This window comes from Marmota monax, unplaced genomic scaffold (genome assembly GCF_021218885.2).
Source record: "Marmota monax isolate L192 unplaced genomic scaffold, Marmota_monax_Labrador192_F-V1.1 WCK01_AAM20220418_F8-fsc00010, whole genome shotgun sequence".
NCBI lineage: Eukaryota > Metazoa > Chordata > Mammalia > Rodentia > Sciuridae > Marmota > Marmota monax.
In genome coordinates, this window is record NW_026692321.1 from 165,185 (window position 1) to 187,507 (window position 22,323).

The 22,323-nt window shown below is 56.5% G+C and overlaps 1 protein-coding gene across 1 annotated transcript in view; it reads right to left on the bottom strand.

Annotated features, from left to right (window-relative positions):
* Positions 1–2,524: 2,524 nt before the first annotated feature.
* Eipr1 (EARP complex and GARP complex interacting protein 1) overlaps positions 2,525–22,323 on the bottom strand; it is a 114,694-nt gene continuing 94,895 nt past the window's right edge. The window contains exons 5-9 of the mRNA XM_046441173.2: positions 21,115–21,214; positions 9,447–9,583; positions 6,426–6,593; positions 4,897–5,064; positions 2,525–3,029 (exon numbers count right to left, since the gene is read on the bottom strand). Coding sequence (XP_046297129.1) covers positions 2,855–3,029; positions 4,897–5,064; positions 6,426–6,593; positions 9,447–9,583; positions 21,115–21,214 — 748 coding nt within the window. The 3' untranslated portion in view covers positions 2,525–2,854. The remainder of the gene's footprint in view (positions 3,030–4,896; positions 5,065–6,425; positions 6,594–9,446; positions 9,584–21,114; positions 21,215–22,323) is intronic.

Consider the following 22,323-nt stretch of genomic DNA (forward strand, 5'->3'; position numbering starts at 1 on the left):
GGGGATGCAGACCAGCCCCAAGCAGGGCCTATCTGTCAGGCACGGTCCTAAGTGTGCCCTTGTGTCAGGGAACCCCCAGATCACCCAGCAAGTGGGTGCTGGGTCATCTGGTGGCACAGGGAAAGCAAGGCACCAGGCCAGTTGCTCAGCTGGCATGACAGCCACCTGGCTCCTGTGTCCTGTGCAGTCACTGGACAGGCGAAGTGTCATCCTGCTGTCCTGACCGCTCCCTAGAGAGCTCCATGAAGGTCTGCAAACGACTGCAACTCACCATGACGGGCCCCACCAGAGCCGCGGATGACAGACTCCAGGGTGTCAGGCCCCTTGTGCCGAGGGGACCAGCGCCGACTGAAGTAGCAGCAGCAGCTGCGGAAGGCGGAACAGGCTCTGCCCATGGCCGACCGGAGGGAAGGGGCAGTCTGAGGGAGGTGGAGCGGCCTAGAAGAGGGGCGTGGGGGCCGTGGGAAGCAGGTTGGGTCAGCAGGTCCAGAATCCCCATGGTGAGAAAGGCTTAGACTCCAAGACCATCTGGTTTCAGAAAGGCTCCAGGAAGCACCCTCAGCACTTTCTGTGACAGTGCCCAGAGGCTGCTCTCTGGTCACCACGAAAGGCCCTGCAGGAAGCGTGAGCTGCCCACACTAAGAGGGGGAAACAGCAAGGGTTTACCAGTGAAGCACCGGGCTGCTGTGGAATTCAGGAACTGTGGGCCAGGAACCTAGGTGCAGCTACCACCCCGTTTGCCTTGATCGCTGCAGTCCTGCTTGACCTATGCCCTGGGGGAGCGGGCTGGCCCTGTGGTCTGCCACCACGGCTGCATAGGCCTGCTGGGACCGCATCCAGCGTGAAATTGTCCAGTAGGTCAGTCCCCACGCATCCAGTCAGTGCTGTATGTGTATAGAAGGACCTGGCCTCTCGTGGCCACTGAGGAAAGAGACTGACCAAACGAAGTCCAGAGTATAGGATGGGTGTGAGGGGCCAGGCAGCTGGCATGACAGATGGCAGAGGGCTCTCTGACGCATGGCCTTTAGAAGGTAGGGGCCATGGAGAGATGGGGTCCGGAGTGGGGGGGATGGGCCTGATGGAAGCTTGACCTGGATAGAGGCCCTGCCTGGACAAGTCTGGCCTGGGCACACAGGCTGCAAGCGCCCCTGCCCAGCAGAGACACTGCACCCGGGAGAGCTAGGCCCCGAAGAAGTGCTGCGCCTGGGGAGGGCCAGGCCCAGCGGAGGTGCTGCATGAGGGGGGTTGGTGTCCAGGCCCAGCGGAGGTGCTGCCCCTTTCAGAAGCTATCTGAAACCACACAGCTAACAAAGTACTTTTACCCAAAACATAGAAAGAATGGCCCAAATCAGTAGTGATTAAGCACACAATCAACCATCACCTTAACATCAAACGCAGACTTCACCATGACCCGTGAGCCTATGGACCTGCTCGCATTTGTGCTGTGTCCACATTTGGGGCAAGGGGCAGGGGAGGGTCATTCGCTGTGGGGGTCAATGACAGTGCTGCCCTGAAGTCAGCAGGTGGCATCACCCAAAGTCAGGCACACACTTGCCACAGGACCCAGCAGTCTACCTCCAAGGGCATGGGCAGAGTCAGACGCGGGTCCACACATGTGGTCACTGGTCACCAGGCACTGCGTGGCTGGCTGCCATGTGCCAGCAACACTGTGGACAAAAACAGGCATGGCGAGCTCTGCCCTGCAGGTCTGCCTGATAGCTGCTGCTGGAAGTGACGCATCCTTTCTCACAGGGACCTACAGGCTGGCGCTGGACAGCTCTCTGCATGTCACCAAGCCCCAGGAGCAACGTGGACTCCCTTCAGTGGGAAGGGACACGCAAGCTGGTGCATCCCCATGGTGGAGTGCAAGGCGAGGAGGTGGCAGGGTCTGGGCACAGTTGCCCAAAATGTCTCAGACACAGTCGCGTGAGCCTCCCGAGGGCAACACTGTGGGCACTGGGGCTGGGGACCTTGGTGAACTGTCTGCATCCACGGGGGCCAGGGCATGTGACCAAGCCGTGAGTCCTAACCCTCCTGGGCGGCGAGCCCGGATTCCGCCCGTCAGCCCCTGCCCACTTAGGCTTCCTGCAGAGAGGCCCAGAATGCTCCCTCTCTGGACCCACAGGTCCCACAGTTGGGTGGGAGCTGTCTGCTTGTGCAGCTGTCCCCTCTCATTTCAGGAAGACTGGGGATCACGGAGAAGCACCAGCACATGCTGGGACACCTGCCAGGTGGGTCTCGGGAGGGTGCGAGGAAGGTTGAGTGCCCCCCACACAGAACCGGGCCTGGGCTGCCAGGGGAAGACACACAGCTGCGGCCCCCACAGCACAAGGCAGCTGGACACAGCCTGAATGGTGAGCAGAGCAGGGCAGGCACAGAGGCCGGAGAGAGACGTGGGTCCTGCTGGCCCCAGCCCCAAGGCGCTGCCCCTCTACGCACCTGCCTTTTTTGGGTTGGGACGGGAAACAAGCAGCCCCGTGGGATGTGGCCAGGAGGGCAGAGCCTGAAAGGAGGAACCAGCCTGCAGAGTCCCCACTGACTTTATTTCACTGGAAGTCTCAGGGGAAGATGGCCCTCAGCAGGGTGCGGACAGGACCAGGTGTGCAGAGTCTCCCCTCACCCACAAGGCAGGAAGCAAAGCGAGTGGGCCGCGGCTGGCGCCCGACACTCCCAGCCACCACAGCCACCCTCCGGAGGAGGACGGGTGCCGCTGGCAGAAGCTCCTCCGCACCCCAGAAGGGCTCCTGTGAGAAGGCAAGGTTGGGCTCCCAGGGCGGGAGCCACCTGGAAAGGACTCACTCCAACAGCGACCAGTGTCGGAGACTGTGAGAGGAAGGACAGAGAGGGCCGGGCGCTAGAGCAGTATGTGGTATTTCAGCGCCCTGGGGACCCTGTTGATGACCAGCCTGCCATCGTAGCTCAGGGAGGCAAACAGCCACGGGTCAGCTGAGGACCAGTCCACAGCGTACACACTGTCCTCATGCTCCTCGTACGTGGCGATGACGTTGTCCTGCAGGGGCTCCTTGCTTCTGCAACCCAACAGAGAAGAGCTGTGAGCCAGGCCCAAGGGCAGCAGAGGACAGGAGGGATCCCATAGGGAGCCGGTCTCTCATCCAAACCACGGGAAGCCCACACGGCCTGGCTGAGCCCAGTGTGTGGTCCCTCACTGGTTGTGGGGAGAGGACGTCAGTGACCTGTGGGCATCAAGGACACCTGCAGCACAGCAGCCCCCTGGTCCTCAGTGCTGTGGGTGCCTGGGTGAGGTGCTGTCAGTGCAAGGGTCTCCTGGCTCAGAGCAGTGCTGGGGAAGCGGTCCCCATGACTGAGGAGAGCGTGGCATCAGATCTCCAGGAACTGAGCTGGGAGCATCTGCCCTACTCCCCTGCTGCAGAGAGGTCAGGCAGCAAGAGGGCCCTGCCAGCGTCCCTGAGCAGAGGGTGTCGTGTGCCAAACAGCAGACCACCTCTGCACCTCCTTGGAGGAGAGTCAGCTCAGGCCTAGAGGCCTGCCCAACAATCTCATGCTAGGATGACGGGTGGGGTCAGCACCTGCAGGCATGAGCAGCAGGGGCCTCCGGCCTGTGCTCACGGAGGGCCGGCAGCAGGCACAGGTGCTTGGCGCTCTCCTTCCCACCACCACAGGAAGTCCCCTCCACTCATACCCTAGTCCAGGGCCTGTCTGTCTCTCAGCAATACTTTATCCCACAACGAGACAAACCTAGGACCCCAAAGCCCCCACTCTGGAAGTAGGCTTTGAGAGGCTGTGGGTATCCCTAAGCTCTGGCCTTCCCAGATAGTGGACTTTCCAATGGTCAACAGACATGTTGTGACAAACACCAAGTATAACCCCCCACAGGGACTTCTCTCTCCTTGATTTAAAGGCATCAAGATGGAGGGAGGGTACCCGCCGACCACAAGTGCTTCCTCCCTGAAGCTGCTCACACACTGGTCACATGTGTGAGTAACTCACACATTGGTCACATGGCCTACTGAGGGGACAATCAGCTTTCCCCAACAGAGAGGACATGTGAATGGCTGCAGACAGCCTGGGAGGAAGCCAAATCCACATGTCCAAGTCCTCATGGCACATGGCAAAGGAGGGGTTGGAACCAGGCGCGTGCTCACAAGTCCTTTCGCTGGCCCTGTTTCTAATATTTGATTGACAGACAGCATTGCCCACAGCCACTGGTTTTATTCCAGAACCTCCTCCTCTGGAGTCGGAGGCATGGGCCTCTGTGGTTGCTAGGCCTTGCTCCACTGATCTGGAGGGAGAGGGAGGCTGTTGCAGGTGGAAAGGGACCTACACAGACTGGAGAAAGGAGCAGCATGCTTGGCTCACACTGGGAGCCTGCTGTCACTAGCTACGAGTGACCCTAGGGGACAAGTCACAAGGGATGTGAGCCCTGGGACAGGGGGCTGCCCTAGCCGTCTCCCAGCCACAGGGCAATGGAGCGCTGATACGCGCGCACAACTTCCCCATTGTGAACAACACCCAGGGCCAACCAGGACCTAGCTCTGTGCCCCAGAGGTGTGTCTGGACTCCAGCCCGACACGGGCTGAGGGTGGAGAGCACACAGTCCATGCTCGAGTCTCCACAGCGAGCACCCGGAGGCCTGGGAACACCAGGTCACATCACTGCCATGCTCACTCCAGGAGAGCATCAAATTCATTCAGGTTTTGTAGGTGGCATTCGTGAAGAACACAGGAAGATATGCCCTGGGGCACATTCTAACACCACCACAGAGCTGTCTCGGGGCCAGGTACCTTGGAATTCATCCTGCACTGCTGGGAAGACGGGGTACCTTAACCATGCACAGGGCACTTTCCATGGAAGCTCCCAGACCCAGGACTGCGTGTGAGCACAGACAAGAGCCGCCCTGCAGTCAGTGGTCCTTACTTCTCATCTGCATGGTGCTCCTCCGGGTCACTGACATCGTCATCATCCACCAGGTGGCCGAAGGGCTCGGAGGAGATGGACACCATGTTGGACAGGATGACTCTGCTGTCACTGCTGCCGGTGAGAACCAGCTGGTCATGAGAGTGGTTGTAGCGGACGCTCCACACCCTGAAAAGGGCACAGCAGCTGCTGAGCTGTCCTGACTTGATGCCCTCAGAGGCCCTGGCCTGGTGGGGCTGAGTCATGTTGAGTGTCCCTGGGTATCTGACCCCCACCTCCTGGGCTGAAGGCAGGGCTCCTAAGCAGGGGGTTAGGCCTACCATATGCTGCTCTAAAATATTCTCCTAAGTCCTCACAAACAGAGATGAGAAAGACCAAATGTCAGCTTCCCCCTGTGGAGGGAGAGGCTTATTACTCAGGGTTTCAGACAGGCTTTCTACAGCTCCCAAACAAAAACCCCCTCCCCAGAAGTGACACATGAATTAGCGACAACCTGTACCATCAAACAAAGCCCTGGGACATCTTTCGGGTAACGCTGACTGCCATGGGCCCAGGATAAGGGCCTTGGCACCCCCGAGGACCAGGGACAGTGGTGGGGTGTGTCCTCCTGACATAGGCCCTGCAGTATGATGAGCCTGGTCTCTGTGGTGCTGCTCACAGTGGGACGCGGGCCCAGGCACAGAGTGTGACACAGCTGGCATGTGGAGGTGCCCCGTGTGGCAGGCACTCCCTGGCTCTCTGCTCAGGTTGCAGCAAATTATAGGCCATTCACTGAATTTCTCAAAATGGCACATGAGTCCTCTAGGGCTTTAAAATGTTCCCACTGCAGAAACAATATCGCTTCTGACAAATAATTCACCCACCAGAGACACAGCTGTGGGAAGCAAAGACCCCAGGGCGCCCAGTGCCAGGGCAGGCTCCCTGCGAGGGCCGCCACCCTTCAAGCCCTGTCCTCCACCCTCCTCTGTGCACACACTTCTGAATTTTAAAGGATGGGTTCATGCTGTGTACTATTCCATGACTTGATCCTTTTACACACTTAGCAGAAAGTACCCAGCATATGGCAAACATTCAAATAATATTTGAGAGAGAACGAATGATCCTGGGCACCCTTCCACATCCATACACATGCAGATATTCCTCATTTTCTGACAGCTGCATAATCTCCGCTGCACGGATGTCACCTAATTTACTTAACCAATCCCCTCTGATGGACATTTGGGTCGCTTCCAGTTTTCATGCATTGCAAACAATGCTGCGTGAACATCTGTGCACGTTTACTTTTGCAGATTTGAACCAGCACTGTTCAAGGGAAAACAGGATCCCATGTTTTTCTTCTTTTCCTACGCTTATAAATCACAAACACTCAGATTTGAAATTAGTGCTTCTTTAGGAAAAATAAAACTGGGTTGATTGAATGATTCACAGCAGTACAAACTAAGCTGGTTTGTGCCTCTCCAAATGGTAAAGTAATTAGCAAAATAAATTATACAGTCCCCTTTCCCTCAAGCGGATGCGAGCCACAGTACCAGTGGGAGTGTTCCTCCAGGGTCTTCACTGGCTCCGTGACGTTCCTGGTGTCCCAGAACTTCACCTTGCAGTCATCCCCACAGCTTGCCAGGTAGTACTGCTTATTAGGGTTGAAGTCGAGGTCGCGCACCAGCTGTCCGTGGGCATTCTCGATGCAGTATATCTGGCTGAGAGAGGAAAAAGAATAGCACATGAGAACGTTTAATGGGTGACGGAGAGCTGCCGAGTCGCAGGCACACCTGTCTCCAGGGCCCTCCAAGCCCCCCTGCCAAGGGTAGGGCCCTCCCCGCTGCCAGCAGCTGAGCAGGGGAATCTCAGACTGGGGCGCCTGGGTCCCCTCTACAATCCTCACCTGCACGAGGAGGGCACAGGGCACCAGGAGCCTCTGAGGGCAGAAGGCAGCCAAGTGCCCCAGGGTGTGTTTGTGATCCCCCTGAGCTGGAGAACAATGTGGGCTCACAGCTACCACAGAGGAAGCCTGGTGTCTGGAGGAGAGAGGCTGGGGGACCACATTGCCGGCGAGAGCTGAAGCCGGCCTGTGGAAGGACACCCGGCAAGTTCTGGAAGGATACAAGAGGGAGGAAGGAAAGGAAAGGAAAGGAAACAAATGGCAGTGGAAGAAAGCAAATGTGTGGCTGGTGTTGGGAGACACGTAGCGAGAGCAGGAAAGCCCTGGGAGGCCTGGAGAGAATCGAGGGAGGTGGGCTGAACCACACCCCTTGGGATCTCATCACCACATGGCCAGTGGGATCTGCTTGTTCTGAAGGCAGGGACAAGGGAATAGGTGTGAAAGGGCGTGTCCATATAGGAGCGTCCATATAGGAGTGTCCACATGGGAGCGTCCACATATGAGTGTGTGTGCACGTTTACTTTTGTGTGTGTTGTTTATGCAACAGATACATACACACACACACACTCCTATACCTGGGCATGCACATGCACAGGGCCCCTACACACGGGTGCCCAGGTACACAAGCACCCCTAACCTGATCCCACACCTCCTGCTGCCGGCTGCCTTCCAGTGAGACTGTGCTGGGAGCCATTAGCCAAGTAGGTATGACAATTTCCTTGCCAGCGTACCCCATGTTGCAGTGACATTGAATGTACGTGACCTTGCTCAAGGACCAAGGCAGATTAGGGTGTTCCCGGTTTTAAGATAATCGTGTTTAGGGCGTTCCCAGTTTAGGTTCCAGGTTTAAGGTTTAAGATTATTCCTGCTGGGAATAGGGCGTATCCTGCTGCCTGAGTTCCCCTTGAGTTCTCACGGGATTTGGACAATATATTTTGGAGATAGAAGCCCAGTGGAGGTGGATTTGGGCAGAGAACGTGGATTTGGGCAGAGAACTTGGATTTCCCCAGAACGTGATTGTAGACGGCTGGTGTGAGTTCGGGAATAAAGAGTTGCTGTTTGAATCTACAAGCTGTGTGGTGGCTCGTGATTGTGTGCCCAGCCAGACTGCGGCATTTGTGCCCAGCCAGACTGCGGCATTTGGTGGCCCGTACGGGGAACTGGCCCAAGAGGCCTGTGCGCTCGCCCGTGCTGCCCTGCTCTCCCTGTGCACAGCGCTCTGCTGGCTTCCCCATTGGTGGCACGGCAGCCTCTCCTGCCACCTTTGACATCCTCGCTCCCTGTGGCACCAGTGGGGCTACCAGCACCTTGCAACCATGCCTCGCGGGTCAGAGGACAGTCCCTCTTCCCTGCTCCCTGATGCAGACCAGCTCGGCCCCTTCACTCCCACGCTGGCCCTAAGCTGTTTTAAATCTTGAGCTGGTTTTTATATCCAGCACCTTTTCGATATCTTAACATTGTTTTTGTAAAAGTAAGAAACCCCAATCTTTGTGAGTTTTCAGGTGAAACAGACACAGGTATAAAATTAAAAACTGGCACATCCCAGGGAGCTGGTGGGTGATCACAGTGCACTAATTACCAACTGCAGGGCCACGGCATGCTCTAGTGGCAGTGACTTTGACATACAAACATGGCGCATTCTAGAAGAAATGCCACAGGCACCGCGGCAAGACAAAAACTGAAGCCGATATAAAAGAGAGGCTAACAGACAGCAGAATGGCTCCTTGCTGTGTCCCTGCTTCCTGCAGGAGCCACCTCCTGGCCAGAGATGCAGCAGGCGTAGGGAGGTGACAGTGGGGTGCGCCCACTGGGGCCGACTCTGGTTGGGCCCACGTGTCATCTTTCAGTTCCTTGTCAGGTCCTTCGCAGAGCAGTGGGCAGGGGGAGGGGACCACAGGCCATGGAGAGCAGCTCCTGAGGTCTGGCCACAGCTCCCCACCACAGCAGCCCTGGGTGCAGGGATGTGCAAGAACAGGAGCAGCCTCTGGCCACTTGCAGCCCCTGGGTCTTCAGAGGCCTTGGGACTGAACTTAAAGGTGTGCCCCCCTCCCCGGAAGCAGCACGAGTTACTGCATGACATCCGTCTCTTCAGCGCAGTGATAAATTATGGTGTGCCAAGGGGATAAACTGCATCTTAAAAAAGCTTGTGCAGCTCCTGTTGCCATGGCAACAGACATCCCACCATCACTCCTTTGCCTATCAAAATCACAACTGGAACAGAAAAATCGCTCTTGTTTGTTCCATTAGAACTGCTGGTTGTTGCACATAATTACTTAAATGACAAAATATGACTACCCGACAGGTATGTCTCTTGAAAGCACAGCAGCGGTCAAAGCCAAGTCCTGGAGGGAGGCTGCAGCAGGGCGGCCATCGCCAGCCCTCAGGGGCTCATCGTGAGGCAGAGCACCGTAGCCCCATCACAAAGCCTGGTGGCACCGTGAACTGCACAAGCAGGGACAGCAACTGGGACAGCACAGCCAGCCAAGGCACAGGGCCCCATGCACACACACTCTGGCTTAACTTGGGGAGATGATTTTGTGATTAGCCTGCAAAAATGGCATAAAGACAAACCACGTGCCCCCAAATGCACCTGGCTTCTAATCACCTCTGCCATCCAGGGAAGAGGCAAGGGAGGAAGACACAGGGACAGGCACACACACCCGTCACTGACCTCATGCTACGCGTGTCCCAGCCTCGGAGGGTGGTGTCGCTGGCTGTGGCCACCTGGGTGCAGTTGTGATGCGGGCTCCAACGCCCCGAGGTGAACTTCAGCTGTCCTTTCCCTTCCAGGGACGCCGAGCTGGCCAGCTGGGAGTGCCAGAAAGAGGAGGAGAGAAATCTGAACCCTGTTCACGAAAACTCAAGAGGGCATCCGATACTCAGGATTTAGGGAAAGTAACCATCTGAACAATTAGGAAGGCTCTCTTTGTCTTCTTCCTTTAAAAGGCATGAATGTTTGAACCTCATTTGGGGGAAAAAACTAGAAAACTGAGCACAGCAAAAAATAGAAAGCATATTAATAGACCTCTATCACAGAGGACCTGCAAATGTGTGATTAAAAGTGAACCAGCTCGAACTTGAACAAAACAACATGGCATCACTCAAACGTCTGGCTTCCCCCAAGACAGACAAGGTAAGTGGAGTCCACAGGAGCAGCTCTGGAGAAACAAAGGGAAACCCCCCGACATAATCAGCTCCCTCTCCATCCTTTCTTGTGAGGACCAAAATGCTCATGCAGAGGCTAAGCATCGACAGACCTGAGACTCATTAGGAACAGTCTCTTGGGGCTGAAGCTTCCTCCGGGCAGAGAGGAGGCAAGACCCAGTTGCAAGACCTGGGGGAAGAGCTTCCTCCCGATCCCACCTCCCATGCACCGGGGACAGCATGCACAAAGGACTCACCCTGGCTATACCATTATTTCCATGTGGGGTCTGGGTGGCCTACTCTCACTCACAGTGACTTCTGAGGGTAGAGGCTGCAGGCCTGCCTTGGGGGTACGCTCTATCCCACCCCAAGCTGTCCCCAGCGTACACAAGCTCTCCATTGGTTAATTCACCTAAGCGTTCAACAACAGTGCTCGAGAGCCCTCTGAGCAGCCAGGTGGCCAAGCATCCAGGGAGGCAGGCCAGGCTGTGGCAGCCCTGGACAAAGGCCCTGGAGAGGCAGAGAGGCCCAGCGACAGTCCTGGGGACTGATGGGTGTTCATCGAGGGCTTTGTTGAGCAAGGGCAGTGTAAGTGTCCAGACTCAAGAGATGAACAGGCCTGGACTTACTGCTCGAGCCACGATTTAATCAGAAACCCCAGCACTGGGTAGCAGGTTGGCTAGAGCAAAGGATGGGAAAGACAGGCTCCTAAAGGGACAGAAAAGTCCCCACCTGCCCAAAGCTGAGGACTTAACAGTTCAGACCACACAGGCTAAGACCTCCTTTCCCTCCCAGCTGAGGCCTCCAGCATCCTGGGGTGAGTGGACTGTCCTCTGGGCGCTTCTGAGCCTGTGCCCAACCTTGAAGAAAGAGACTGGAAAGGCTGGAGCACCTAACAGTCCTGGCCTGGTCCTGGGACAGACATGGGGCCACTGAGGGATTCACAGAGCTGAGGCCTAGTGGGGAGGGGCAGGTCTGGCCCAGAATGACCATGACTGAGAGCCTGGGGTGAGAGGTCCAAGGGCAGGTGACAGAGACTGGCAGAGCGGGCAGGCAGTAAGGACCCAGCAGAGAACAGGAGGCAGACGTGGCGAGCCCTAGGAGCAGCCACGGCCTCAGACCATGACCTAAGGACGATGAGCAGGGCGCCCCTCCCACCCAGAACTCCTGCTCTGAGGCCCTCTAGGGGAATCTGGGAAAGGGCCCCCACTGCTCAAAGGGAGATGGCCCAGCTGAGAGACCAGCAGCCCTCCAGTGAGACCCTCCCTCACCCTGCAGGACCTGCTCTCTGCTCGGAGCTGTCCTCTTTGTCCCAGGAAATCCTCCCCCAGCCCACTCTCCTGCACATTGAATGAGGAGTCTGAGACTTGGCGACTCATGACCTACACACCATGTGTGACCCACTGACTCTCTCCACAGAAAGCTAAGGGGCTGTTCATGTTCTGTGCAAAACGTGCTCGTCACATCCCTGGAGGGGCCCTGGCAGGCACTGGCGGTGCCAGACCAGGGGCCAAACGGGAGCAGCCGCCAGGGTACAGAGAAGTCCTGGAGGACAGGGAGGCTCAGGCGGCAGGCACGGGGGTGAGGGGGACAGGGAACACGGGCAGAACTGTCAGGAGGACAGCAGGGTCTGGGGCAAGGGGGGGACACCCATGCTGAGATGGCGAGGAAGCGAGAGCCCAGGCAGCAGGTCGCTGTGGTCACTCTCAGGGAGCAGAACATGGAGCTCATGGAGATGGACCTGCCGCCATGTGTGCAGAGGTGCAGGGCCAGAGCAGGCGCAGCAGGTGGGGGAGAGCCAGGGTCCCGTGGGATGTCGGGAAGAGGAGCTGGAACAAGGACAGGCAGAGGTCACCCAGCAGTCCTGGGCACTCTCCCTAGCATGCCAGCTGCCCACACAGCAGCTCAGAAGCTGAACTCGGACTAGCTTGAGAGAAAGGGAACTCGCCTCTAAGAAGCCAGTGTCCAGGGCAGGGCGATGGCTGCAGGTCAGGAACAACCAGCATCAGAGACCACTCCCACTGCCATCTCCGCCCTCTCCACACCTCCCAGTCCCCCTCCCAGCTTCCTCACATCCAAGGGCAGGAGGCAAAGGTACCCAGAGCACCCGTCTTGACATGTCACTGACTAGGCACCCGGGAAGAGCACAGTGAGCCTCAGGGCTCCCCCAGAATTCCTGGAGGATGTCGGCTGGCTCAGCAGGCCAGGGGCCCACTGCGACAGCCGCGGAGAGTGTAGGGGCTGAGAGAGGCGCTCCGCTAGATGGTGGTGGGGTGCCCTGCCCCCTCCCTCTGCCTGTCAGGCTCCACCAGACCCTTTCTTTGTGTGACCTTTGCAGAGAGCAAGCTCAGCTCTCTACAGGCTGAGACTGCTTGGCAGACGCCCAGCAGGGACGAGGCAAGAGCTGGGCACAGGTAGCCCTGCAGCAGGGCTGATTCCCAGCTAGAGGGCAGGGGGCCCTGGGCAGTGTGACGCCCAGGAGACTGTCACCATCACCAGCCACACAGGCGGAGGAAGATGATGGCAGCAACCTCAGTCCTGGGGAGACAGCTGGGAGGAGACCAAAACAGCTCCTTTCCACAGCCACGAGGGGCACAGTGGCCCAGAGAGGAAAACCAGAAGCACCAGAAGCCATGCTGCCGTGACAGAGACACAGGTGGCCCGGGCTCCTGGACGCCCAGCTGGGCTCAGCTTCAACCTCCGCACAAGCAACTTAAATGAAGAGCTCTTTCTGCAGTACCCACCCACCTTTAGGTGGAAAAAAAAGGTCAAAACTTTACAGGCGTCATTCCAGTTTTCTGAAGATGAGGTTACCAGGTCAATGATCACCGTTGATGACAACAAACATTAAAAAGTAATAGACTGAGCTGGGTGCAGAGGCACGCCTATAATCCCAATGGCTTGGGAGGCTGAGGCAGGAGGATCCCAAGTTCAAGGCCAGACTCAGCAATTTGGTGAGAACCTAAGCACCTTAGCAAGACTGTCTCAAAATAAAAATTAAAAATGGCTGGGAATGTGGCTCAGTAGTTAACATCCTGGGTTCAATCCTGTTACAGAAAACAAGTGAGTGAAGATAATAACAATAAATAACAAAGCAAGGGATGAAGCAGCAGGACGACCAGGGCTGGCTGCCGTCCGGCTCATGGATCCTGGGTCTCGTCCCCACCCACTGAACGTCTGTTGCACTGCTGTGGGGACCAGCAGCTCCGCAGTGAGCTGCACCAGCTGGTTCACAGTGTCCTGGAGAACAGCAGGGTGGCCGCAGCCTCCAGCAAGCACCCAGCGGGCCTCACAGGAGTCACCTGTCACGGCACCTCCTCCACTTCTAGCCTGGAGGCCTCAGGAGCCAAGAAGCCAGGCCGAGCAGCCCCTGCTCCAGAGCAGTGGCCAGCTCCAAGGCAGCCAGGACTCTTCCAGACCCAGAAACAATGCGGCACCAGGGGGAGAACCAAACTGCCGGCAAGCAACCATCAGCCACGCAGCCCCCGCCAGTGCTCCCTGAGTGACTCCTCGGCCCACAGTGCCACTCCCCTCACACCGACTGTCTGACCACCGAGGAAAGGGGAGACCAGAGTGGGGGAGCCCAGGGGAGACCAGAGTGGGGGAGCCCAGGAGAAACCAGGGTGGGGGAGCCCAGGAGAAACCAGGGTGGGGGAGGCCAGGGGAGATCAGGGTGGGGGAGGCCAGGGGAGATCAGAGTGGGGGAGCCCAGGGGAGACCAGAGTGGGGGAGCCCAGGGGAGACCAGGGTGGGGGAGGCCAGGGGAGACCAGAGTGGGGGAGTCCAGGGGAGATCAGGGTGGGGGAGGCCACGGGAGATCAGGGTGGGGGAGGCCAGGGGAGATCAGGGTGGGGGAGTCCAGGGGAGATCAGGGTGGGGGAGGCCAGGGGAGATCAGGGTGGGGGAGGCCAGGGGAGATCAGGGTGGGGGAGGCCAGGGGAGATCAGAGTGGGGGAGCCCAGGGGAGATCAGAGTGGGGGAGTCCAGGACAAACCAGGGTGGGGGAGGCCAGGGGAAACCAGGGTGGGGGAGGCCAGGGGAAATCAAGGTAGCGGAGGCCAGGGAGAACAATGACAGCATGAGTCCAGAGACTCCAGGCACAAGAGGGTTGGTTAGAACCAACAAGGCTGCAGAGGCTGAGCAGAACTTAAATTGGGGCACAAGGAAGCGAGCCATCCCTGGAGAAGAGGCCTGTGTAACAGAGAGCCCGATGGGGACAGACCTGGCTGGAAGCATGGGCGCTTGGCTAGCCATGAAGCAGGACAGGAAAGCAGGACGTCTAGAAGATGGCCAGCAGCAGAGATGGCTGGAAACCGGGAGGCAGGGGTGGAAGAGGCTGTGGCTGGTGACAGCCAGCTCAGCCTCAGGACCCACCCTGGCCCTCATGGCCTGAGTGGACCCTCCCCAAACAGCAGCCCCCAGTCAGCATCTGGATGACCAGAGTATGAGGCCTCCTGGACTCTGTCATGCTGACTCCGATGACGCAGGGGGCATGCGGAAGACGCCCAGTGAGACAAGGAACACGCATGGTGCTCTCTGTGGCCAGCAGCCAGCGAGTACCCAGGGGCGAGGCCCTTGTCCACCTGGGGGAGCTGCGTCCCCCGAGAGCCACGCTGGTAGGCTTGGCAGCAGCCTCTCCTGGACGGAGCGAGTGCTGCATGGAGCACCTGCGGAGCCAGGCCCTATTCCAGATGGAAACAGAGAGGACGACGGTGTGTGCTGTGGCAGCCCCGCACAGCAACAGAGGCATGACCACACAAGCAGGACCAGAGGGGAGGGGACCAGCAGACAGGGGCAGGGGAGCGCGACCAGGAGCACAGCGTGCCCACAGCGGCTCCCGAGTTCTTGCTGGTCAAGATGGAGGACACCACAGGCCAGAGGAGAAGGTGAGCATTACTGCTCCTTGCTGGAGGGTAGGGAAGGTGCAGCAGGGCTGTGGTGCCCAGAGCCTAACATGCAGGTGCCTCCCAGGAGCCTGACCACATGGTAGAAGCGGCTTTCTCACTCACAGCTGTGGCCAGCCACCCTGACCCCCGCTTCCACCCTCGGGCCTGAGATGGCTAAGTCAAGCATGATGGACTTGTTCCCTTCACAGTGATCAGCTGAGGCACGACGTGGACAGTGTCTGGCAGCTGATAAAAGTCACCTCCAAGAAAGGATCTCCTAACAAAGAGTTGCCCACAAGCTGGCTTTCTCTTCACTGGTGTTGCGGAAGACTGGAGGTGAGGGTTAGAACGGCTGCAGTCACCTTGCAGCCATGACAAGTGGCAGTGATGTGCATATGACAGAGCAGAAGCAGCAAAGCACTGAGGACACTGCTCAGAGTGTGAATCCACCAGTCCTGGAGCTGCGGTACCTCCATGCTTCTGGCCACATAAGATGCTAAAACCTCCTGGGCTGGGTTGTGGCTCAGTGGTAGAGCACTTACCTAGCATGTGTGAGGCACTGGGTTGGATTCTCAGCACTGCATAAAAATAAATAAAATCATTATGTCTATCTACAACAAAAAAAATAAAAATAAACAAGTAAAACTTCCTCTTCACTTCAGCCATTTCTCACGGTTTGCAGCCAAATGCACCCTAAGTGCCGACTTACAAGGCCACCTGAAAGAGCACCTCTGACATGCACAGGCACCCTCCTTCCCCATCTCAGGCTGGGGGCTCTGGCCCCTGTGCCTCGCCTCGTGCACAGAGGAGACACCTGAGTGTCCACCCTGCAGGGTGGGAGGATTAAGCTAGGTAGCAGACATCAAGAGCCCAAGGAGCACGTGTCATGTGCATGCCCCAGACGTTTCTGCTGACTCGATAAACCAACACCAAGGAGCCCTCCGAGGAGCTCTGAGCGGTCCTGGGGCAAGGGACGTGGAGAAGGCAGACACTGTCCTTTGGAGCACACAGTCTGAAGGTGGTGATAGAATTCACTGGAGAGTCCCTGAGGCACGCTGCACCTTCAGGACACGAAAGCAAAAGAGGCAGAGCATCTGGCAAGAGCTGGGGTCACACAGCAGGGTGCTGCTGCCAGGGCTCCTGCTTCAAAGCCAGTAGCACTTGGGACCTGGGGAAAGGACAGAGGTGGTACCCTGCCAGGATCATGTGGCCCAAGGTCACTGAAGTGCGGCACTGCACATTGGCTAACACAGGACACACAGAACCCAGGGAGCTGGGTGGCCCACACAACAAGGGCACTACCCCAGAAAGTCGGGTGCTAGCCTTATAGAGCCAGCCGGCAGAGGGCCTGGAGAGGCCTCCTGGGCCCACAGGTGCTCTGTGACAGCAGGGAGCGTGGTGTCCTTTCCATTCACTTTCAATTTATTTCTAAAAGGACTCTCCTTGTAGGAGGATCAGAAATAACGGGGGCTTTGTTTGTTCTTCCCTTTGCTACACCAAAATCCAACCTGCTTCTGAAAACAATTCTATCCCAGGTCCAGAAATGTGGCAGATTCTACACTCTCAAAACACAGAGATTCATACATTTTACCAAGGTGACTGGAATATAAAAAAGGCACAAGTGACCTATTGGAGAGATGGACCTAATTATAGTCAATCCTTTGGAAAGGAGAGAGAGATCTTTCATGAAGAACGGGAAGATTTAAGAAACTTGGAGTACAGCCATGTATGATGTACCCTTTATTTCTGAGTATCATCACCCCTTGCTGACTTCGGGGACAGCCATTTAGTCATGAAGTATCACTGCCAGCTTTTGGTACCTCAATCTCTTGCTCTGTCCTTCTTTTCTTTGTGTGACCATCAGCAATCCAGCTTTGGAGGTCGTGTTACAGCCACTCCGTCCACGTACCCCCATACTCTGGAATCCATCACCCATCCATCCACCCACCCACCATCCACCCGTCTGTCTGTCCACCCCCCACCCCAGGCAACCTCCCAGGGTCCTCCTGATGAGGGATGGCAGAAACAGTCTTGTGCTGTGAAGCCCTCAGTGCAGTGCTGGCCCCAGGAGCTCTTGCTGCCTTCCGACCCTCTGTCCCAGGCCCTCTGTGCCCTTCACCTTGGCCTCTGTCCCATATCTGTCCCAGACTGTTCTGGCAAAACTACACTGTACGTCAAAGGCAGCATCTATGTTCTCCAGCCCAGGGCCGCAGGGCAAGGAGGGAACGATGGAGTCACGCCTTGGCCAGGGCTCCAGCAGCGGGGGTCGCTGGCCCCACAGGGGGCTGTCTGGCACAGACTCAGGCAGTTCCCTCTCCTTCCACACACTTGGTCCCAAAGCCGTGTAACCTGCCCCTGACCCAAGGCCATGTAAATTACTCCTGACCACAGCAAGAAGCCTCTTGAGAGCCTGGAACACCGCACACTCTTGCTGGACACCAACATTTGGAAGTTTTAATGATTTTAGTTTTGTTTTATATGGTGCTGGGGACCTATGCCATTGAAAGATACTGTTTCAAAATTTAACCGAAACATTATAAAAGATACCAGTTACCAATAATATTTATGAAATCAAGACACAGTTATCTCTCATACTACAACATTAAGCTATGCAATATAGTATGTTACTGAACAGCACATCTTCTTAAAGATAATTGTTTTTAAAGACTGATATCCTAAAGCATAAATTTCAATGACTGCTGCCTGAAACTTGCAGCTCTGAGGCGACATCTACTCAACCATCAGCCACTGCTCCAAATACTCTGGAACACCTTTCTGAGTCTCACCAGGACACCAGCTTTCACATTCCCACCAGCAGCGTCACTGACCTGGTTAACCATCTTGGTTATCAGATTCCACTCCAACAATCAAACTCACCTTCACAGAACACAGAATTACTGACCTTTGAAGAGCAGGTCATATGCACACGCCTCCATTCTGAAGGAGGGCACGTCACTGACAGGGTGAGTGACAACTACCAGGCCTGTTCCTCAGCCCAGGTGGGTGACACCAGCAGTGTCAAGAATGACAGTTAATTGAAAAAGGATTGATTATCTCTCCCAAGTGAGCTCGCTAACTAGTCAGTCTGGCCTAGGCATCCCAGCACGCGGGGACACAACGGGTCTGACAGCCTAGCTCAGCCCCAGGCCGGTCCCCACCTGCTCGCTTCCATCACTAGACAGCCCCTGGCTGGCTGGACAGCACCCACACCCAGCAGGGAGTCACCAGCGTGGGACGTTAGGGTGAGACAACAGAGCTTCCACACCATCAACGCTGACCTCGGCAGACAGCAAGGAGGGCGGCTGGAGGTGGACTGCTGAAGAGCAGGACAGCACCTTCTCCACCTCCTCACCGGGCACAGAGAACCCTGTCACCCGACAACACACAAAATGACTCCCAGGTGGAGGCTGCCAGCCTGGGCCTGGTGCAGCGAGGAGCCCCAGAACTGGAGCTGAAGAAGCCACCATCAGGAAACATCAAGGGGCCCCAAGGAAAGGTGCTCCCTCTGAAAGGAGCCGCCAGGTAAGAGGAACAGAACGCACGCACCTCATGCCCACCTGGGACAGCGAAGGCCACACAGGAGCCCCGACCTCTGCCTTCACCCGGCCAGGGGAGGCCACGACACCCTGCCAGGTGACTCCTACCACTGTGCAGAACCTTGCTATACACGCCTTCATGAAACAGGTCACGACATCGCAAGACGCATAACTACAAAACCCCTGCGAAAAGTCAGAGAAGAAAAGCTTCAGGTCCAAAGCCAGTCACAGAGTTCTCAGCCTGAAGCCAAAGGGACAGTGAAGAGGAGGGAACGCCTTCCACGTGGAAAGCCTCCCAGCAGTGGGTAGGTTCCAGGGTGAGACGCAGAGGCTGCCCGGCACTGAAGAGCCGGGGAGCCCACAGAAGAGCCGGGGAGCCCACAGAAGAGCCGGGGAGCCCACAGAAGAGCCGGGGAGCCCGGGAGCAGCGCTGCTGAGTGGAGAGCGGACCTGAAGGACTGAAGGACTTCACCTGTGACCTCCTGGGAAGGCAGAGCCCTGCTGGCAGTGTAAAGGGCCTGGGAAGAGAGAGGAGGGAGAGTGATGGACGGGTCCTGGGATCCCCAGGGCAGCGGGCCACCCGCATGGTGCCACAGCGGGAGGATCTGCATGGCCCTGCATCTATCCAAACCTGAGAGGACCCCGTGGGAACTGCGACTCCGGGAGAGAAGACACGTCTGTGTGTGTGAGGCTCACCAGCGTGACCCGCACCAGGTGTGGCGGTGCTCCTGGCAGGGAGACGTTCCGTGTGGGGTGGGCGGACACAGGAAATCCCTCTCACCCACTCAGTTTCACTGTGAGCCTAGAACCTTTCTAAAAAATAAAGACCGCTTTTAAAAACATGAGAAACTTGCCCAGTGAAATGACCAACTAGAACAACAGAAAGATCACCGCCAAAATGGGAGGAAGTATTTCCAGTCTGCACCCCTATTCCAGGAGACGGGACTTAAAAACGAAGGCAGTCTCACATTTAGACCTCGGGTCAGAACATCGCTTACAGCACATGTCCCTGGAGAGGCGTGGCACCCGCAGACGGCACTCTGGGCCGTCTTTAGGGCTCCTATGCTTCTAAATGAAAAGGAAGAGGCGCAGGGAGTTCTGCTCTCTGCTCCGCCACCTGGACAGAAGCTCTCTACGTGCACAGCTGCTGACAGCTGCAGGACCCTGGAGACAAATGGCACAAATGGAACGGGGTGGGGGGGTCCTTCTGTCTTCGTTGGGGTCCACAGACCCCACGGGCCCTCCCACTCCAGGGCCTCCCATGGGTTCTGCTAATGATGATAAATGGCAAAGACTCTCCAATTTAATTGCAAAAGGTAATGATGCAGTGAGCATAAGATTAGCTCTACCACAGAAGGCAATATCCTCAAACAAAAAAAAAATGAGAAGCTGGTGTGAGGAGGCCGAGATCGATGGAAGGCTTCTGTATTACACACCACGGTGGAGGGTCACCAAGGATATTGACAGAACTGCTGACAGCAGATAAAAAAGGGAAGAGAAAACTAAATTGATCTCTGCAGAAAATAATCACCCTATCCTGAAATCCCGTAGAGACAGCTGGGGCGTGAAGCCGGGGCCACCGTGTGACTACAGCCCAGGTAGTGAGGCGGGCGAGCAAGGCCCTGCAGAGTCCCAACGCACAGACTCAGGCGCTGGGGGCCTCACCCAGCTCCACTTGGCTCTTCATCACCAGGAATCGCACTCTCTCTCCAGGCTACCCCAAAGCCCACCGCAAGCCTGGTATTCTCTCCCTGAAAGTCTGCAGCAGCCAAGACAAGGCCAAGGAGAGACAAATCATGACAAATCATTCCTAGGGTCAGCTCTTGCCCAGAGGGTGGAAGGGGACTTGTGACAGCAGGAAGGCACCACGAGGGAAAAGGGCTGCGTAAGCTGCACGGGGACAGACAGATACAAGGCGGCTTCACTGAGGAAATCCCCACGCCCTGCGGCTCGGCGTCGACCTCCGCCCAGGAGTGCTCGCCATGCACGAGGGTACCACTTCAAGTTTCTTGGCTTTTCTTTTTCCTAAAGTAATTATTTTGACATCAGCAAATGCTCTGATATTATAAATGCATGTAAAAATGCATTTTAAAAGAGGAAATTTTCAGGAACCAAATATGGAAAACTATATGTTTACTCTAGGAGTCAAAACATCCAAAAAGAACCCAGGAAAGCAGACCGGGTTCCCACAGTGCCACGAGTCATTTCCTTAACTCACACCAACACATCAAAAGGTGGACGACACCTTCAAGCTGATGCTTTACAACTGTTCCAACATTAAAATGCGTTTTACTCAGTTTCACCTAAACCCACCCAGGGCAGCCCTGGATGTGCCACGCCCCTGGCACATAGGGGCACAGGGTCTCTATCAACTCTGAGGTCTCCCATGGCTCCAGCTCTCACCCTGTGAAGGGCAGGGAGTGGGGTGGGAACAGGAAAGACAGTGGAATGAACCGGACGTCAATTTCCTGGTTCATATATGGAAACATGACCAGGGTGACTCCACATCATGTGCAACCACAGAACTGATCCTAATGAGAACAAGTTATGCTCCATGTATGTATAACATGTTAAAAACACTCTACAGTCATGTATCCTAAAAAGAAAAAGACCCATCACTTAGCTCTTTGATTGATGACTTGGTCCATTCATTAATTACCTCATAATTAATGTCCAAATGCTAAACATAAGTAAACTGAAAAGTCTATTCTGAGTTTGGCCTCTAGTCACTTCCAGACCCACCGACCAGGGAAGCCCCACGGCGCTGGCTTACCACAGCCTGGCTGGAGCTCTCCTGCAGGTCCCACAGTAGCAGGTGGTTGTCGGCCAGGGAGATGACCTTCTTCCCATCTCCCATGGGCTCCCAGGTGACACTGGAAGGAGAGGAACCATGTTAATGTGGACCCTGGAGACACGGGACCTGTGGCTCAGAGATTCCACTCACATCCTTCACACTCTGGCAGCCTCACGCAGCCCAGTCACTGGAAGTCACCATCCGATGCCCCCTGTGGTCTCACTTCAGTGGACTGAACGTGTGCTTCATGCTGAAGCCCTGACCCCCAGAGTGTGACGGTATTTGGAGAGGGGGACCTTAGGAGGCAGTCAGGTTAGATGAGGCCATGAGGGTTGGACACTCATGAGGAGATCAGAGTCCTTTTAAGGACAGATACCAGAGATTTCACCTCATCTCTCCCTGCCATGGAGGACAAAGCAAGACAGGACCCTCTGCAAATCAGGAAGACAGTCCTGCCAAGAACTTGACGGGTCAGCCCGAGCTGGCCCTCCAGAATCTAGAACCATGAGAGGCAACCATCTGGGTGCCCATAGCAGTTAAGCCAACTCGAGCCCACCAGTGTCCACCAGTGGCTAAGGAGTCGAGGTCAGGGTCCCACCATGCTGGTGGGCAGCATTGTGAGGAGCCACGAGGAGAAGCTGTTATGGACAGGGTGCCCGCGATTTTGTAGGCAGAGGCAAAGTCCCAGGGGACAGGAGGCAGAGCTGAGCGCTGAGTGGACAGGGAACCACAGCCTGCCCAGGCCCAGGCCTGCGCTGCCTGGGGAGCGGAGTCCTTCCTCCACGTCTGAGCAGGCAGAGCTGGTTTCCCAGGCACAGCAGGCACGCCCACCCTAGCCAGCACAAGGCACATCTGAATAGTTCCCAAGGGGCCCCAAATCCTATCTCTGTGGTGAAAGCCATAAAGAGATAGAAAAAAATCTCAATTCAGTCACAAACGTAGGTTTCTGTCTTCCTGGAAGAAATCCTTAAAGAGCTCACAAGAAAAATAGTTTCATTCCATGCAGTCTGAGCTGAGGCGATGTTCTCTCGTCAAGGGCACACGCCTCGATGGGCTGGGGCGCCCCAGGAGCACCCTTCTGCGGTCACGGAGCCAGCGGATGCCGGTGGAGCTCCCTGCTCCTCAGCACAACACCGTCCACAGCTGAGGAGCACAGGCCCAGGCTGGGAGGGACCTCCTCACAGCAGG